The following is a 19,604-nucleotide window of genomic DNA, read 5'->3' as shown; positions in this document are numbered from 1 at the left end:
GTGCTAAATCGCGCAGAAGCGCCGAATCGCAACCCACGCATGCACACACTTGGTGCTGCAGGTTGCGAACGCTGTGGGTTGCGAACATGCTTCCAGCACAGATCACGTTTGCAACCCAAGCATCCACAGTATATACTTACCAAGCCCTATTGACCCCAGAGGACATTACATCTGAGTAGTAAGGTAAAAGGTAAAGGACCCCTGGTTAAGTCCTGTCAAAGGTGACTATGAGGTGCGGCACTCATCTTGCTTCAGGACGAGGGAGCCAGCGTTTGTCCACAGACAGCTTTCCAGATTATGTAGCCAACATGACTGAACCGCTTCTGGTGCACTGGAACATGGTGACGGAAGCCAGAGCGCACAGAAACACCTGAGTAGTAATAGAGAAGAGAGCACAACAAACAACTTTAGTCCTTTCTCTTCCTCTGCAGCCCCCTGTGCCCAAAAAAGTTTCTCCAGAGGTTTGTGGGTGGGGGGCTCCCAAACAGTGTGGGCGGTGGTGCTGGTAGCTCCAGGAACAGAGGGGCATCGGCAAGAATTGTGTCTCTCCCCCCCCCCACCAGCAGATCCAGAAATGTATCGTTCACAGCGCAGGAGATTCCACTGGATCTGACTCACTTCTGTGCATGGAAGGAGCCCTTCTGTTCGTGGAACAGCTGGTCTGGATCCAGCCCCTACTACTGTATGCAGTTGACTGGACTTAATCGTCCAGGGGTCGATTGACCTTTCTACCTTTACTTCCAAATGTTTAGAAACCAGTGTGTATGGATAGCTTCAACCCCTCATCATCCCGTTCCATACTAACACAAACTTATGTCTCAAGTTATCAGAGGGGAAATGCTGGCTGCATTTTTCTCCTTCCTCCAAGGTATCAACGATGGCTATAGGACAGGGGTCAGCAAACGTACCACGCCTTGGGCCAGTGTCTCCAGCACTGATTGTGCAGCGGGCTGGAGGTCGCATGCCCATACACGTGCACACACACTATTTCTGGGGCACTTCCAGGTTGGAGGAGCACCGGAAATAGCTTGTATGCATGTGCACGGGCCTCCTCTGACCCAGATGTGCACAAGAAATAGTGCATGTGCATGCACAAATAACGCTTGCGCATGCGCACAAGCTATTTCCAGTGCTCCTTCGACCCAGAAGTGGGCGGCCGTGCAGCGCAGCACCGGTAAGAGCAGGTGGCAGCAGCGGGCGGCGGGGGTCACTGCGGGCCGGATAAACGAGTCCCTCGGGCCTTATCCAGCTCATGGACCTTAGTTTGGGGACCCCTGCTATAGGATGACTCTGGTGCAGATATCACTTAATGGCAGTAGCTTTTTTTTGTTTTAAAAAAATGTTATTAAACAAGTCTGAGGAAATTTTTCATTATGGCTAGAAGAGAAATAAGGATTAAGAGACACTGGAGGGCTTACATTCTACCACTGTGTTCTCAAAAACCCTTAGTTTGCTATTTTTGTATTTAAAAAATCAAGCTTTTTCCAGTTGCGAAATCTACCTTCCTTGCCAATACTATGAAAGAAGTTAATGAGCTCAAAACCTTTGTCAAATTTTGAATTCTTGCCATCGTACATGTGCCAAACAGTGTTATTTCATGAAAATATTTCACTAAAATGAGGCAGGGCAGATAACAGAGTTTTATAATTTTGAAGAAAATATGGAAGTAATATAACTGACCCTGCCCTTTGCATTTCCAAGGCTATGGTACAGGCCACAATTCTTTATGGTATGGATCACTGGGGAGTTCACAAAAACAGAAAGAAAGAAATAGTTCCAAAGAATTCAGTTTGGATTGCCTTAAATCTTTTCGTGAGTAGTGCAGCTGCACCACTAAGAGTTAGATCTGGACAATATTCCTTACGGTCCAGGTTTATCAGTGTTTATACCTTAGCCTATGATATCTTATTCAGCATGACCCCCTTGCAAACAAATCCCTCCTTAAACTTTGATTGCAAGATATTTGAGAACCACTAACAGTATCTGGTGGTTGGCATGCAATAATATTTAATATTCAACACTATTTGGCAGTGGTATATAATGGTATGGGGTTGTTTGTTTGTTTTAATAATAAAAAAGCATTTGATAGATACAGTGGGAATTGCTTGAAGGCATGAAGTGACAAATTTGCTGGAGCTAAGTAGGTTTGATCTCATTCTGAATCTGATCAAAGTATGGAGGCCATCTAGTAAGGAACCTGATGTACACCACCTAGAGCTTTGTGAAGGAAAGGCAGGATATAAAGTAAGTGCATAAGAAGCAAAGAGCCCTGCTGGATCAGGCCAAAGGCCAGATGCTTCTGGGAATCCCATAAGCAGGCTATGATTGCAGTGAGATGCTCCCACTGTTGTTCGATTGTTCTAGTGCTCAGTTATTTAGAAAGTTTGCTTCTTAGCCATGACTGGAACATGCATCTATGCAGGGACAGCGTGTCTCATTTTACTCCACTCTGCCACCATTTCTGTGCCATGCAGTCCACCCTACTGCGACCTGCAGAAATGTAGGTCCTGCATCAGCACTGATTTCTGGAGAGATCTCATGAGATCTCACTAAAATCTTATGAGATCTGACACACTCCACAAGATCTTACTGGAAATTGGCACCAATGGCGGCACCAATTCTCTGCCAGTGGTGGAGGTGGTGTTTAGTGTTTTGGGGTTCTTTTTACTATTATTGCCATGATCTAAGACTGTGTGCAGCATAAATAAATTTGCATTTCCATGCGTCTTTGCACTGAGTAATTAATTGCCCTACACATACATATCGCAAGGCAATGTACAAAAACATAACAAAAATAACTTCTTGCCGATCGGAAGGTCGGTGGTTTGAATCCCTGCAATGGGGTAAGCTCCCGTCCCAGCTCCTGCCCACCTAGCAGTTTGAAAGCACATCAAAGTGCAAGTAGATAAATAGGTACCACTCTGGCGGGAAGGTAAATGGCATTTCCATGCACTGCTCTGGTTTTGCCAGAAGCGGCTTAGTCATATTGGCCACATGACCCAAAAAAACTGTCTGCGGACAAACGTCGGCTGCCTCGGCCAGTAAAACAAGATGAGTGCCACAACCCCAGAGTTGTTCACGACTGGACTTAACTGTCAGGGATCCTTTACCTTTATTTATTTATTTTTAAGCCAACAGAATACGAGTTTTAAAACAATGCAAAAATAAACACCTATCCTTCCAGCTGTGAAAGCTTGTCAGAAAAAAACTGACTTCACCTGTTTCTGAAAAGTAGTGATAGTAGTTTCCTGTCCTATCTCAGCAGGAATCCTCTTCACAGAAAAGGGACAGGCGCACAGAAAGTCCTGCTCAGCATTACTATGGAACAAGTAGATATGCAGAATTTGGGATTTCCAATTACACCATATTTCACAACAATTATTACTGCTACATGAGGGTGGTTTGTTTTCACGAACTTTGAGCTCCTGATATTGTTTGCATTTTAAGAATGGGAGTAGGTGGTGTATGCAAAATACTGAGCTAGAATAATATTTCCTATGCTTCCCCCCCCCCCCTTCCTTCAGGTGTTGCTGGATTCCATCACCCATCAGCTCCACCCAGCACAGCCAATAGTCATGGGTCAGGAGGTCCACATTCCCATCATAATTGTGCTAGAGAATAGTACAGAAAGGTATATAGGCCACTTCACATTGCCATTTCTCAATCCAGAGGCTTTCCAAGGTGCATTTTGCATCCCATTATTTACCTTATGATGCTCAATGGAGGCCAGAAGACTTATTTGGGATCAAGCTCCATTGGATGCCATTGGACTTACTTCTGAGTAAACATGTATAGGATGACGTCAGGTATAAGTCCAGATAATATGCTGGAAGGAGAACTGAGAATATTCCACAACCTGAATATGAGCATTATGGTCCAGGTATCACTGTGACTTCTTCCTGGGAGCCTGGCCTGAAGAAGAGATCAAATATCCTGCAATGGGGTCAAATATTTTAGGGTGCTAATTTAAAAGCTCTTTAAGGTGCAACATATACAGTGGTACCTCGGGTTAAGAACTTAATTCGTTCTGGAGGTCCGTTCTTAACCTGAAACTGTTCTTAACCTGAAGCACCACTTTAGCTAATAGGGCCTCCCGCTGCCGACGCACAATTTCTGTTCTCGTCCTGAAACAAAGTTCTTAACCCTAGGTACTATTTCTGGGTTAGCGGAGTCTGTAACCTGAAGCGTCTGTAACCTGAAGCGTCTGTAACCCATGTTACCACTGTAGTATGGAAGTGTTCTGGTCACTCCTTAATTTGGATTTATTTGGTTGATTAGTTGTTTCTCCCCAGGCCCTTATGAAACAGGAACACAAAAAAGTTGCACATTTTATTGTAGCCTTTCCCGTCTCTTTTAAAGCCCATCTCGCCATGGGTCAGGGAAGCTGCCTGACAAACTCTTGGCTCTAATGCACATCAAACTTGCTGAGGGAGAAGGCTCTGGGCTGCTGTTCTGGAGGTGTGAATCCTGAGGAGCCAGGTTTCAAGTAGAATAGTGTAAGAAAGTGTGGGGAGTAGACTTGCGTACAATAAAACCAATCAATAGAAACATAGATTTCATGTAATGACACTGAAGGGAAGAGCCATAGCTCAGTGAAAGAGAGCAAGCCTTGTGCGCACAAGACTGCAGGTTTGATTCCCCACATCTCCAGTTAGGGTGGGGAATATGATGAGAACATTTTATGCAATGTGTCTTTTGTTTAGACTTTTTATTGTAGCAGTTTTCTTTCTGCAGATATAAGGGTGGGAAAGTGTAGATATCTTATTGTAATGATCTGTTTGTTTTGTGTGTGTGCATATTTTATTAATGTTTAATTGTTTTTTAATGATTGCTTTTTCCTATGTTTTTAGCTGTTTCTGTTTTAGCTGTAAGCCTGTAGCTGTAAGCCCTTAGCTGTAAACCTTTACTTGAGTTCCTGTCAAGTAAAAAGGTGGAATAATAATAATAATAATAATAATAATATCCTCTGTCTGAATAATATCCCCTGAACCAACGATCTGAGTGGGTGTAACTTAAGGCAACAGCCTCTGTTCCTAACAGGGGGACTTTCACTCTCCTTCAATTTGATTTGTGGTGTGTTTGTTTGTTTGTTTGTTTGTTTGTTTGTTTAAAGGAGGAAGCTGTTCCAGAATTGTGGGTTGGGTAAGAAGCAAGATTTGGGAAGGTGATTAATGACACATCATGGCATTGGTCACATGACTTATTGGGCAAGTTCTTTCCAAGCAGTTTAAAGGAGAGGAGGGCTTACGGATTGCTCTCCACCATTGCCTATCAGTGTTGAGTCTTCATTGTGCACGCTAGCCAATGCTCAGAGCATGGAAATGTGCATTCCATGGCTGCTGTTTCCATGATTCTAACGCACATATTGACAACACTGGATCCGGTGGGGCTCTAGCTGAGCGGACCCATCGCCAGCTATCACCCCTCTTGCCCTGGGGCTAATGAAGAGGGACCAGAGGACTGACTCTGACGCTCTGATCGTTTGAATGGTAGGATCTTTTTCGGGGTGCAAAAAGAGAAAAGCACCTACACAAGCAACCACGCCCCCCGCAATCTTGCACGCTTTACAAGGCTCTTGTTAACTGGGAAGAAGGGGCCCAGGTAACATTACACACTTACCTGAGAGTAGGCTCCATTGAACCCAGTGGTGCTTATTTTTGTGGATAAATGGATACAATTGCAGTGTGCTTTTTGGAAGCATGTTTGTGGTCTTTGTCCCTTCAGGAAACAGGTAATCGACGATACTTAAAGCGCGATCCTATGTCTACTCAGAGGTATATCCCACTGAACGCAGTGGGGCTTACTCGCAGGTAAGTGGGTATAGGCTTGTAGCCGTTTCGGGTCAAGAGAAAAGTTAAGAGGGGACAAAATTATTGAGTCTTCACGTGGCCCTTCACAGATGACTTGCGTCACTCGTGGCAGGTGCTCAATAATTTGGTGGGTGGGGGGTTGAAAGGTATGTGCCTGGGCAGATTCAAGCTTGAATCTCTGAGTGGCAGTCAACTAAATTTTACTCAGAGTAGACCTATTGAAATTAACGGACCTCGCTCAGTCATGTTCATTCATTTCAATGGGTCTGTCTGACTATGCTCAGCAAGCTTAATAAACCTGAGAGGTGGCGTTCACAGCGCAAAATGTTGACGGAACATTAACACTGGCTATCAGCTAAGATCGCAATCGGGATTCCGGATTCAAGGAGGCAAATAATTCATCCCTTTTGTAAATAGGCTGATTTCGTCCGCTAAGGAACAGTGCAGACATGTGGGGGGAAATACAAAACCAAATGCGATAAGCAGCTGATTGCTATTGCTCGCGGTCGCACAACCCTCTCCAACGAGTCTTGGTTTGGCCTCAACAACGATACCTTTTCCGATATTATCATTCGTGAGGAAATAGGGAGAGAGATGCTGCGGTTTTCGGATTGCTCGGCAATTCCTTCGGGTGCTAAACTATGGAATAAGTGGCGTTCAGCAATCTCTGCGCTTCCCACCATCGTTTCCCTAGCAGCGTTAAATGAAGCTGGTTACTAGGAAAGGGGAAAAGTGCAGTAAAACGTTCAGCTGCTTTTGTGGGTTTCCCCCGCACCCCTCCAGATCAGATACTGCCAAAGGGAATAAACAAACGTTAAAGCCTTTGGGGAAACGACCGTGGTTCAGCGGCAGAGCGGACATCTGCCTTGCGCGCTGGAAGGCCCAGGTTAAATCCCTGGTAAAATCCCGGTCTCAATAAAAAGTCTTACCAGAAGCCCAGGAAAGTTCTGCGTCTCCCCACCATTTCAAGATCAGGTTTAAAGAAGCCAGCAGCTCCTTTATCCCTTCTGCTCTCCTCCTTTCCCGTTTTAATTGAAGGCAGAGATCCTAAGTAAACTTCCTTGGAAATACAGTAAGTCCCATTGCAATCGACGGGACGCACTCCCGCGGACAGAAAAAAGAGAGGTGCGGTTTCGGGGTTTTGCCACTTCCTATCGTTAATCGGAGGCGGAGCAAGCAAGCCCAGATCTCTTTTCAGTTTTACAGCCCGGTCAAGTTAAAGGCCACTATTGTGTTCCACTGAAAGGGTAAAATGTTTAAACTCGGACAACTTTCGCTGAACTTGACTGCCGTTTGCCTGGGATTAATGTCCTCTGCGAGCCTGGATTATTTTGAGAAAGCGGCCTTCCTAGGCACGTTTAAGGAAATAAATCCTAATGGACTGAGTGTGGTTTTCGTTTGGGGAGCCCTGCTGAAGATCCCAGCCCGCACCTTTGCTCGGGAGTTAAGTCCCAGAAGTTCGAGGGGGCTTACTGGCAAGGAAGTGTGTGCTGTTCTGTACGCGTTTGCAGCTTTGCAACCTCTCTCTTCTAAGCGCATAAAGCCAGCATCCCTTTCCCAGAGTTGGGAATCAATAACCAATAGCGCAGCTTATGCCTCCGGCTCTCCGTTCTCCCCACCCCGCCTTCTTCCTAACCCAGCCAGCCAAAACAATGGAAACCAAACCAAACAAAAAAAGAGCAGCAGACTAAACAAGGCTGTGGGCCCCACCCAGGCCTGTGATTCTTCGGAGCCGGGTCTGTCAGAGAAACCCAAACAAAGCAAGCGACCCCAAACACCCACCTGTGCAACACCTCCGCAACACGCTTTATTTAAAAGGGATCGCTCCCAGGGTCGTCATGTGTACATTATATACAGATAGATATATTTATATATTTATACGGCCCTCCTTTCCCTCCTCCTGCATAGGCAGAGTCTGTGCAAGAATTCTTAAGCATCTTCCTTCTCGGTGCAAGTTGTGCAGGCAAGCTATGTCCATTCCGCCGGCCCAGCAAATTTATCCTCCAGGTGGGGGGAAAGGTATCAGCTGTCGGAGTCCAAATCGCTTTTGCTTTCTTCTTGTCTCTTCTCTGGCGATGTTTTGGAAGCTTTATTCCATTTCTGGGCATTTTCTGACTCCTCGGAAGAAGACCTCTTTTGCCTTCTCCATTTAGCCCGGCGGTTCTTGAACCAAACCTGCCATTCGAGGAAGTGAAGGAGGGGAGGGGAAGGTGTCAATACTTGCAACAACACTGTTTGCACCGCGTCTTTCAGTTTTGCACGGCTGCTGCAGCAGCATAGAGCTCTGACGCTGCACGTGCGAACCAGCCGTTACGGATCTAACGCCACGAAAGCGGCAATGCTATACCTACTTCCCTGGGAACTCAATGGGACTTTTGAGTAGGCATGTATAGGATTGCACTGGGATCGAGTTCTCCTATCACTAGATGCCACGCCATCTCAAACGTAATGCTTCCTCTGGTGGAATCGGTTCACACACCCCGATGACGTAAACATGCATGTGTGAACAGATTACCGTCTGAACAAGATGCTATGCAGCCTAGAGCTTCAACACAGAGCCGCGAACTAAAAGACGGGTCTTGCATTTTGCTGCGCGTATGCGCAAAAGGTAGAATCTAACATCATTCCCCCGCGCAACCTCAACTCCCGGTTGAGCTACTTCGACAGCAGCTGCAGTTGCTTCCGCGCACCTGGGAAGTGTTATACCTTACAGGATCGCAGTGCAACCGGGGTTATTTTCAAGCCAACACTGCAGGACTGACAGCGGAAGGATGGGAAGTGTTACCATTAGTTTATCCAAATAGCGCTGCTGGTTATCCTACTGTTCCCAGGATTTTAGGGCCAAGGGTGTGTCAGAAGTTGTGCAAAATACAGGTTTGATATGTTCTGCCTAAAGTGCTTAGCTCCTGCAAAAAAATACATTTGACCAGCAGAGCGAGTTGCATCTTAAAACCTGGGAAGCGAACGCTTAAGAAGCGAGGCATTTTGCATCGCAGCTACAGAGGCAAGTTGGATGGCGTAGTCTAGCTCTGCACCCCACCCCCTTCTCTCTCCGTTACCTGGCACAGGATGTCCCGGGCCAAGATCGGACGCAGTTGCCCGTCTCCCCGCATTCAAAGGGACTTGCTTCCACCAAATGCGTGTAGGATCGGCGTGCCGACGCCTCCCAGGACCGCCTAGTACTGTTTTACTCTGGGCCTAGTACACTGCCGGGCTCTATAAATAAGTGCAGTTGTTGTGAGCAAGTGCTTCGGTTGTCTTTAGACAGGCAAGCCTAGTCTACAATCCAGTAAACACAGAAGTCACCGTCCAAACCGAAGTCCCAAAGTATTAAGAGGGGGACTCGGTGCCTCTTAAAACTAAATCTGAAGTGGAGGGAAGCTGCAAATCCTACCACAATCATCAAGGAATAAGTTCCATTAAACTTACTGCTTTAGGGTTAAGCTCTCAAAGTTGTGGGTCGCGCCACGCGAATAGGACTGAGCACGCTGAGTATGCAAAGTGCCCGTCCAAGTTGGGAATCTGCGGAAATGAAGCTGCGATCCAGGGACCCGCTGAATTGTTGATCCCATTGCCTAAAACGCGTCCTCAACACACATACTTAAAATTACGTTTCATTTAAATCGGTTGCGTTCACTTGAGGTTAAACAGTGCAGGATTGGGGCCGAATGACAATGGTAAGAATTACGGAGTAATCCTATGCATGTCTACTCAGAAGTAAGCATCACAGAGCTCAACGGAACTTACTCCCAGGTAAACTAGGTACAAAATTGCTGCACTACTCAGTCTTCTGAGTAACTGCTACTACTGAGTACTAAGTACTACTGCTACTACTGAGTAAGCCTTACATATTATTCCTCACCAAGGACGTGCCAGGCGCTGCATAAAATACAGAAGCGAGTTTGCAGTCGGTTTAAGACGCAAACTTTCCCCCTCCTTTGGAAATCTACGGCTTGCTTCTCTCCCTCCCACCCCCACCATCACTCGCCCTCCCCTTGGATGGCATAAGGAAGAAACGGGCTTTGGTCTCCCTCCGCCTGCATTTTGCAATGAAGCCCAGAAGCCCATTCCAATTACCTCCACTTTCTCCTCCCGCAAATGGACCCTCCTGGCCAGCTGTTCCCTAGTGCCCACATCTGGGTATTTGGTTTCCTGGAAGAGGTTTTCCAGAGCCTCCAGCTGTTCGTCCGTGAAGATGGTGCGGTGCCTCCTTTTCCGACGGCAATGCAGCTGGTTCAGCAGCTGCAACTCAGTCCGGGACAAGGTGCCCACGTTCATGTAGGGCAGCATCTGATGGGGCACCGGAGACATCAGGACGGACCCGGTCCCTTCGTAGCCTAGAGAGAAAGGGAGAGGGGCGAAAGGAGGTGATATGGTACCGTTTGAGCTGGATTCGGAGCCCACGAAAAAGCACGGCCTGCCAACTCCGAGAGTTACCAACCAGTTACAAGCCAGGGGCAAAAGGCCACGAAGAAGCTGATTAAACGCTATGGAGCAAATTTGGAAGTTTCAGTTTGGTGAAAACTCCCACTAACTTTTGCAGGAATGCTGCAGCGCACGCCCATCCCGCTTACTCTAGATTTGCCGTGGAAGACGGAAGCAGGTCTCATTCACACATGGAGAAAATGCTGACTTCCACTCCACACGTGACCCTCTCCAAAATGATAGACACAGATAGACGTGTGAATACGTCCCACTGAGTCCGATGGCGTTTCACTCTCCACTTTAGTTCAGTGGAGTTTACGCATTAGGGGGCATGCATTTAGCTCACCGGCTAGGGCCGCTTAAGCGGGTCAGAATCTAGGGTCCAAGCCTCTCAACGCCGAAGCAATAAATCCCCGCTGAATTCACCCAGGAGCCCCAAAAAACAGCCCACAACTGGGATGACGTTAAAGTGCGGAGATTTTTTACCAGCCCATCAATATATGCCCCCACCTAACTCATTGGAAGGAAGTTGGGGTACAACTGTAATCTCCATTGCCATCCAGACAAAATCAGTTCAAACTTAACAGGATTAATAACCGAACTTGAACTGTGCCCCTGACCCTCACATATTTTTTTGGGGGGGAGTTCAATTAATAAACTAACGTTTCCTTCTATGTATTTTAGAATAATCTCATTGCCTTCAACCAGGTTAGCAACCTAATCAGATGTCAGTGGAAGGAAGCCCCGCTAAATTCAGTGACATTTAACTTTGTCCTAAATAAATGTGTTGAGGATTGTATTTTGAATCAGGTTAACCCCCCCCCCTACATTTTAACTGAGTGTGGATCGGATTTGCCCATTGGTTGACTTCAAAAATCAGGTTTGCCAGATTTGTTTATTTTATTATGGACTGATTTACATCTCGATCTCAGATATATTTTCTTGGAAGCTTTATTTAATTCAGTGGGACTAAAAAAAATACTTATTTTAAAAATAGGACTGGAAAGTTGAAAGTAAATTAAGGAGAGCAGGTCGCCGCCTCTGAAGTTTACACTCCAATCCTAAAGACGTTGGCAGCATTTGTTTACTCAGAAGCAAGTCCCACTTACTTTAATTGTATTGACGGCCACATAAATATGCTTTAGGACAGCAGCTTTACTCAGAAGTCAATCTAAATACTCCCAGGAATGTTGGAAGTTGTAAGGATTCCAAACCTGCGTTTCTGAGCGGGTCGTCAGAGCGGGTATATGTCTTAAGGGTGGGAAGCGAAGGGACGGGGAAACGCCGCTTCAGAGAACTGCACCCAACCAGCTCAACTCTCAACACAAACCGACTTCGATCACAAGCCATCTTGGTTCGAATATGGAACGTCACTTTCAGCCAATGCGAAGGAATGTATCGCGGCTTCGCAGCATTCTGTCACGCCGCGGAGTGACCAGGCAACAGAATCCCGGACGGGACTAGCTGTGCCTTACAGAAGCAGCCTTAATGCACGGGGTTACCAGCAACAAACTGAGCTCCCCGCTTCCCATACCCTTGCAAATTCCCCTCATTGTAAGTGAATGGGCTATTCTTCATTCCCACGAACGAATGTCCACAGGGGACCGTTCTCCCCACCGCGGAGAGGAGAGGAGCGGCGGCGGCGGAGCCTCGTCCTGTAAATGACGGCCATTACTCAATCATTATCCAAGCGCAAAGGAAAGTCTGGAAGCGCTGGGAGGGGCGCGGGTAAACATAAGCGAAATAAGCGAAAAAAGTACGGGGAGTGGTGGTTAAATTTGATTCTCTCTTTTACATCCCCTCCTCATCCCTCTGGGTTGAAAGTGAATAGGGCAGTTAGTACTGGGAGGGTTAATATTATTATATTATTAGCGTTCTTATTGCCTTACCTGTTGCCGGGACGCAGGAGCACTGCTGCGCGCCCAGGGGCTGCATCGCGCCGCAGCAAGGCGGCCCCACGGCGGACGCCTGGACGTGCAGCTGCCCGTAGTAATAGTTGCCATAGCCTCCCAGTCGAGATCCGCCCAGCGCGGGCAAGTTGGAGGCCGGGGCCACCGCCCGCGAGTAATATCCGCCGTAGTCTCCGCCAGCGGCGGCAGCCGAGGCGTACAGCGAGTCCCCGCCGTGCAGGCTGGTCGAGAAAACCACCGACGGCGCGCTCGGCTGAGGCGCCCCTTGCTGCTGCTGCTGCTGCTGCTGCTGCTGGAGCAGCCCCGACTCCTTGCAGCGGGGTCTGGCCGCCAGGATGTTGTCGATGCTGAACATGCCCGCAGGCATAGCCCCCAAAGCGCGCGGCTCGGAGGGAGGGCGGGCGGGCGGGCGGGGGCCGACGGAGCCAAGGAGAAGCTCCGCTCAGCAAGGCGGCGGCGGAGGGGGAGCGGAGCGGAGCGTGCGCGGCGGCGGAGCCGAGGAAAAACGCGGACTGAGGTTTCCCCAGGCTCGGGGCGCCAGGCTTATTTGGGGGAGGGGGAGGGAGAGGGGGGTCTGTCCGCCAGCGCTTTCTTTTTTGAAAGCAAGCGAGCCAGGAGAGGCCCTTCCTGGTCACTTTGCGCGCTTCTCCCCCTCCTCTTTTTCCTCCTCCTCCTCCTCCTCTCCACTCCCCTTTTCCTCCCCTCTGGTCCGTTTCCTCCTCAGATCTCAACTGCATGGGAGTCTCTACTCCACCCCGACCCTCTTTCCTTTTTTATACCCCGGCGACGTCATCCTGGATTTAGTTCCTGGTTATAGATCAGATCACAAATAAAACCAGATTTCTCTCTCTCTTCGCCCCCCCTTTCCATCTTTACCAAAGTAAAGTCAGCAGAGATGGTGGCGGTGGGGAGGAGGGAAAGTGGAGGGGTGGGGCTGGTGGGCGCGTCTGGGGGAGGAGGGAAAGGGAGAGAGACGGGTCTCTGTGCATTAAGAATTAACGAAATTAACGTAATCCTTTCCATTAGCGGATCTCTCTTTCCCCCCCCCCCCCCCCCCGCCTCTCGCCTCTTCCCAGCTCTCGGCGAGCTCCCTCCTCGCACCCCGCACCCCCCCCCTCGCGATCAAGGGTTGATCTCTCGCTGTTTGCTGCCCTCCATCGCTAATTGTTGCCCGGGTTAATCTGGTTAATGTTATTGCGGAGAATCGCCTAACACCAGCTCCCGGCCGGCTCCGAAAGTGCCCCGCTTATTTTTCTGCTGAAGAGGCTGTTTGCTAATTCATCAGCTTCTGTCGCGATCCGAAAGGGCGACTTCCCTGCCGTCCATAAATAAGCTTAGGATCGGGGTTAGACGTTCCCGAGTTCTTGCAAGAAATGCGTGCGGGGGCGGGGGGGGAGGGGAGGAAGAGTGAAAGTGGGGAAACAAGGTTTAGAATATTCATCTTTAGTCCATTACAGCCTCTCCCCGATCGGCTTTGTCTTTACTCGACGGTAAACCCCTTGCTTCAAAGAGCGTAGCGTTTCCTTCCCTTTAGCCATTCCGGTCACTGATACATATGTTGCATAGAGTGTGTTCCTTTATCCCATTTTTCCTGCCCCACCCCCAGCTGAACTCCCCATCCCTCCCCTGAACCCGAACATATATATTCGAAATAATGTTTCGCTGAACTTCCTACCTAGCAAAACTCTTATTTCGTGAACGATTTGGTGCTCAGTCTGTTGCCGTCTATGGCGACATGGTTATAGGCGTGAAGGATGCCGCGGACGGAACGAAAGGCCCATAAGGCCATCCCCTGCAGGTTTACTCAGAAGTAAGCCCCGATGAGTCCGGTGATCCTTAGCCCCGAGCCGGCCAGTGTCCATAGGACTGCGGTCGGAAATGGACCTCTCCGAAGCACATTTCGCTTGGAAATAGAAGCCCGCTGCGATCAGGTTAAGTCAAGACCCGGCCACTGCGCATTAGTCGCTCGGGTTTCCGCGGGGCGCGTTTGAGTAAGCATGTATAAGAGCCGCAAGACAACACCCATTGATACCGACAGGATTTAATGGTTCTTAGCTTCGTCTGGGATTTTGGATTGCGGATCTGTGCCATTACGACTGTCTTTAGGTTGGTATACACACACACATCCCACACAAAGTAATGGCTACTTAAAAAAAAAAGTAGTTGCAGGAGAGGTGTAGAAATTAATATGGTGCTTTTGCACCTTCAAAATGTTGGGGAATATTTTCAAATGTGGTTTTCGACAAACATGTGAAAAAGGAGGGTCTATTGGGGTACCATCTCAAAAAATAATCTCTTTTCCAGTCCTCCAACTATTGTATGTATGTATGTATGTATGTATTGGGGCTGATGTGGTTCTTTACATTTCGCATGTACCTCTTCTGGTGAAGGGGTGGGTCGGCTAAGTCCTTTAAAAACTCTTGTTGATTAAGACGCGACCGTCTCTCCTGGTAGCCGGGTCCTTGTGATTTGCAAAACCCTTGGTCTGTCACGATTGTCTCCAGCGATCTGCAGGAGGTGAACTGAATCAGATTAGAATATTTACCCCATCAGCCCTGCATCAATGAAGGTAGGAAATTGTCCGCGCGAAACAAAACTAAGCCATTAGGGGCTGTTTACGAGGAACAAATGATTATTATTTTTCTTCTTAAAAAAAAACTGAAAAAAAGAATTCCTTTCTCTCAAGGCTTGCATAGGAAATGTGACATCTAAGCCTTCTTTTATCCTCTCTTAGTCTAAGCAAACCTCACGTCGCAGGAGACACACACACAATCATATATGTATTTCTCCTTATTTCTATTTCATCTTCCTTCGTTTTCACCGCTTCCCCAGCTCAGGTGACCGACAAGTAGTCTAAGAAAGCAGTTTTATTTCAGTCTATTTAGCGGCGCACTGGATCTGTTCAAGTAAATCTAGGTAGAGGCGAAAGGGGCCCTGAATGAATGGAGCTGCTTAACTGTAAGCTCCTTGAGGGCAGAGATTTTTCTCTTCAGTAAAAGTACATACCGTAGATAATATAGTTTCTAAATACAATTAATCAAAATGAGTAGAGTACAAACGTATGGCATTAATGCCTGTGGCCAACACGATATATTTGAAGAAATTAGAATATGTGTATGTTTCTGCGTATTTTTTCTTCAAACGTCTTCAAAATTTTCTGAGTAGTTCTACGGTAGTTTAGAAAATTTTAAAAAATCACAACTACATTTTTATTGACACTTTCCCCAGAGTTTTTAATCTTTAGATTTCCGCAGGAGGTCGGTTTTACCAACTACTCCCCTGCCGCAACCCCCACCCCACCCCCAACAAGCACCTGAGTATTAAGTTTTAATGTGGAAATCACTAAATTAATGTATATACATCTATCTATCAAAACTGAACGCAGCTTCATCGATGCCGCAAAGTGATTGCATCGCTTTGATTGGCACCTCCAGACTAGTTAGCAAAAAATAAACACAGCCCGGTTTTATTTATTTTTTAAAGTAGGGGACTAGCCTGGCAATTTCTGCGACCCAAGTCCCCCCCCCCCCCGCGCATCATTCCCGGTCCGATGCAGTCGAGACGTCGACTCTAAGGCTCCAACGACTATAGCCCAGGCGTGCAACATGAAACTGCTGTTTAGCTGCAGTGGCGCGCGCTTTTGCTCTGTGCTTCAACTTGGGTCAGCGTTTCACTTTATTAACTATCCATGCAGGACAGAAAGGTCCAGAGTCGAGATCCTTTCACCAAAAATATGCCACAGTTTTGGAGTCTGAAAGGGGCAGGGTTCTCTCTTTTCCCCCCTCCCCGTGTGCATATATACCTACATTGTGCGCAATTTGTGGCGCATCAAAAGTGGAATAAATAGAGGCACGCCGCCTGTGAAAATTAGGGAGAAGTCACTGGAAGACAGAAGATCTGATCGGATGCTCTGTTATGACTGTTTTGCGACGAATCGGTCACATCTCTAGCCTTTTTAACACGCAAACGGGGGACTGAGGCAGCGCTGGTCAGTTTCGCTGCGTGCCTATGGAAGGCTTTGGAGAGAGAAAGGAATATATTCACTAATCCAATGGGACGGGAGAGTTGGCTATTACAAAAGCAGAGCTCTGCGGAGGTTCACGTGTAGGCTGGTCGTGTTTATATAATTAGCAATACCTCCCCCCGCCCTTTAATTTATTCCTCTCCCCATTGGAAAATTGCTCCTCGGGACACAAGAGCTCTTTAATGAGAAAATCTGTGGCGAGTCAACAGCACAGATATTTGGATGCAAAGCAGTCCTTCGTGAAACGAGCAGCCAGGTGAGGAGAAGGTGTACAGTACTTGATTCATGCAGAAACCTACAAGCAGCTGACGAGATATAGGTCGGAAGCACCAGATAGCGGATCGGAGTACATATAAAAAGGGAGTCCAATTCGGTTTAAAATTCTGTGGTTACCTGAGCTCAAAAGAGCTATCGCCTCCATCCATAGGAAATCCAACGGTTTTCCACGGCTCTGCTTACTTTCAAGTAAACGACTTTAGGCGCCAAATAAATATGCCTAATACAGTGGTACCTCGGGTTAAGTACTTAATTCGTTCCGGAGGTCCGCTCTTAACCTGAATCTGTTCTTAACCTGAAGCACCACTTTAGCTAATGGGGCCTCCCGCTGCTGCTGTGCCGCAGCTGCACGATTCCTGTTCTCATCCTGAAGCAAAGTTCTTAACCCGAGGTACTATTTCTGGGTTAGCGGAGTCTGTAACCTGAAGCATATGTAACCTGAAGCGTATGTAACCCGAGGAACCACTGTACTGTAAGCATTCTTGGGTGTAAGTTTCACGGAACTCAGTTCTGTGGGACTTACATTCCGATAAATTGGGGAGTGGTGCTGGAGCACATAATTTTTTTCTTTTTGTTTCTGAATTGGAAACTTTATTGGTTTAAAATATTATGGCCCCATCTGAGTTTAGGGGTCGGGCTGTGTGTTAACACCTCAATCGTAGCGACACTTCCTGAGAAATAAATCCCATTGAAATCAGAAATTGAGTTTTAGAATTATTATTATTTTTAAATTCCCCTGCTAAATTGGTTAGCTGCAATTTAAGCCTTTTGAAATCAGTGAGACTTACATCTTATTTCTGTTTAGGTTTTGATTTTCGACTATTACGAATCAGAATCATCATCATTAACAACAACTTTATTTTGAATCCCCGCTCCAATGACTGTGCGCGCTCAACGTTTTTCATATTGTTCGAGAATCAGAACCCAATTCGCCTCGCGCACATCATGCAGACAGACATGTTGGGACAGGCATATTCGCTTTTGCCGGTAATTCCTGCAAGCTTACTCCGGATCGTGGTCCATCCAGTTGAAGCACTACCTGTCTGGCTCCACCGCCCCACTTGTATGGACTTTGGTGAATTTCTGGTTTCCCTTTCTGTTCTCCCTCTTCTTCACTTTCGCCTCCCATCCCAGTTCTACATTCCGTATTAAATAAACAATCACTTGTCACTCATTGGAAGAGGATGACATTGGAATAACAAATGAAAGTGCAGCAAATTTCACGCGACTGGCGAGCGGGTGTGGGGTTTGTTAGTTCCCGGAGCCAGAGTCACAGCGTGGGCTGGAGGATGCGTGGAAAGAGGGAGCTCGGCAAGGGCAGGAGGAGCTGTTAGAGGAGGAATCAAGTAAACACGGCGGTGATTTTCAATATTATTACCCAAACACGATTTCCCACGAAGCAATCACGACGCACGAGTCTATGGAAATGTGGTTTGCTGAAAAGATGGCCACTCTGAACCAACATTTCAATTGGAAAGAACGGGAATACTTCTAGTTCAATGTAAGCAGCGTCCTTCTACAGGGTGATTGCTTACTGTGCTTTTATTTCCATGGGGTTTGCAAAATAAAGAGAAAAAGGACTCTCTCCCTTTCTCCAGATTTCCTTGCTACTCAATCTCCCACCCCCTCGCGAGATCCCCTATTTGTCCAGCGCTCTAGACAATGAACCCAAATACTAGACAAGGGAACAGCGCGTTCCCGGTGCCTTCGGCTCCGCAGGATGATCAATAAGGGACTGTGCAGATTTTTCCCCGCAAGGAATTTTCCATCGCTTGGAAGGCGCTTTTCTTTTTTAAAAAGAAAAGGGTAGTAGTATGTTCATAGGTATGCGCTGCGACGCCGGGGTAAGATAGCCCACAATTTCTCTAAGCAGCCAAACAATTTCATTCTGGAATGAATGCCGAGCGTATTCGGTGTCCAGGTTTTGCGCATTCCTCAAACCTAAATCCCCGCGTCCGCCCCGGATTTTTATCCTTGACTGTGCCATCATCCGCACAATTCCAAACACCGAGAGGACGACATTGCCAGCGCAATCCGAGGGGGGTCTACTCAGAAGTAAGCCCCGTGGAGAGTTCAATGGAACTTGGGTCGTATCCGCGCTAGACCTTATAGGAATCAGGGCTATCGCGCGTAATAGCAGCGCACGCAGACGAGAAATGGTGAGTTTTACAACGTTGTGACAAATGAGTCTGAGGGACAATGGCTAAAGGGGAGCAAAGAGTTTAGATGCTTAATGCATGTCATGACTTTGGGCATGTTCCCTTCCGAAAGATTATACTAAAACCAGAAACTCTGCGACCTTTACTTCGAAGTCACCCGCTGAAGGAACCTCTTATGTAAATAGAAGGATGACTGAAGGTTTTAAAATCCCCCAGCAAAGCGGATTACTGGGAGGAATCAGAGTCCTACCTGGTGCGGATCGGTATCCACAAGCAGGTAAGGGCCCCAGATTTGGTGTAAACCCATCAGATCGATTTACATCCTGCTTAAAGGCCGGACTTTGACAACGGGCTCATGGACGCGTCTGTCTTGACACGGTGGATTCAGTTCGACGTCAGAGTCGTTCTGAATTCACACCCGTGCGCGCCCGCGAAGTCTACCCCAAGCACACTGGCTAGCTAAATCCACACAAAATGCTAAAAAAAACAACAACACCCAGCGTGTCGAATGAGTTTTGGGGGAAAAAATTGATAAAAATAATTGGCACACGAATCATTTTAACTGAGTCGTGGATCCACGTCGGAGGCAGTATGCTTTTGAATAACACTTGCGGGAATCACAAGAGGGGAGCGTGCTCTTGCGCTCAGATCCTGCTTTTGGGCTTCCCATAGCAGGCAGAGAATTATAGAATCATAGCCTCATGGAGTTGGAAGGGACCACGAGGGTCATCTAGTCCAACCCCCTGCAATGCAGGAATATTTCCCCCGAAGTGGGGCTCGAACTCACAATCCTGGGGTTAAGCGGCTCATGCTCTACTGACTGAGCTATCCCAGCATCATCTGGTTGGTTACTAGAGCACAGGGTGTTGGACATGGGCCTTTGGCCTGGTCCAGCTCTTGTTACCTACTTATAGTAACCCAGACACTGATGCTTAGAAAAGACCCCAATTGATTTCACTAGAACTGGTTTCCAATAAATTGTCCCTAAAGACAGCATTTA

General features: G+C 47.4%; 1 protein-coding gene and 1 long non-coding RNA gene across 2 annotated transcripts; one reads left to right on the top strand and one right to left on the bottom strand.

Moving 5' to 3' along the window:
- Positions 1 to 7,593: 7,593 nt before the first annotated feature.
- On the bottom strand, positions 7,594 to 12,512 carry GSC (goosecoid homeobox; the record flags this gene model as incomplete). Its single annotated transcript, XM_081915333.1, has 3 exons — positions 7,594 to 7,985; positions 9,888 to 10,147; positions 12,125 to 12,512. The coding sequence occupies 3 exons, from the start codon at positions 12,510 to 12,512 to the stop codon at positions 7,833 to 7,835; spliced, it is 801 nt and encodes a 266-aa protein (XP_081771459.1). The 3' UTR covers positions 7,594 to 7,832.
- Positions 11,455 to 17,923, top strand: LOC309373206. The gene is made up of 3 exons (XR_014169835.1): positions 11,455 to 11,789; positions 14,600 to 14,714; positions 17,251 to 17,923. It is a non-coding gene; the product is annotated as an uncharacterized lncRNA (long non-coding RNA).
- Positions 17,924 to 19,604: the final 1,681 nt, after the last annotated feature.

The sequence above is a fragment of the Podarcis melisellensis genome (genome assembly GCF_964234715.1).
Source record: "Podarcis melisellensis genome assembly, chromosome: 1".
NCBI classification, from domain to species: domain Eukaryota; kingdom Metazoa; phylum Chordata; class Lepidosauria; order Squamata; family Lacertidae; genus Podarcis; species Podarcis melisellensis.
The sequence above is the reverse complement of the archived record's forward strand: the minus strand, read 5'-3'. Positions and strand labels throughout refer to the sequence as shown.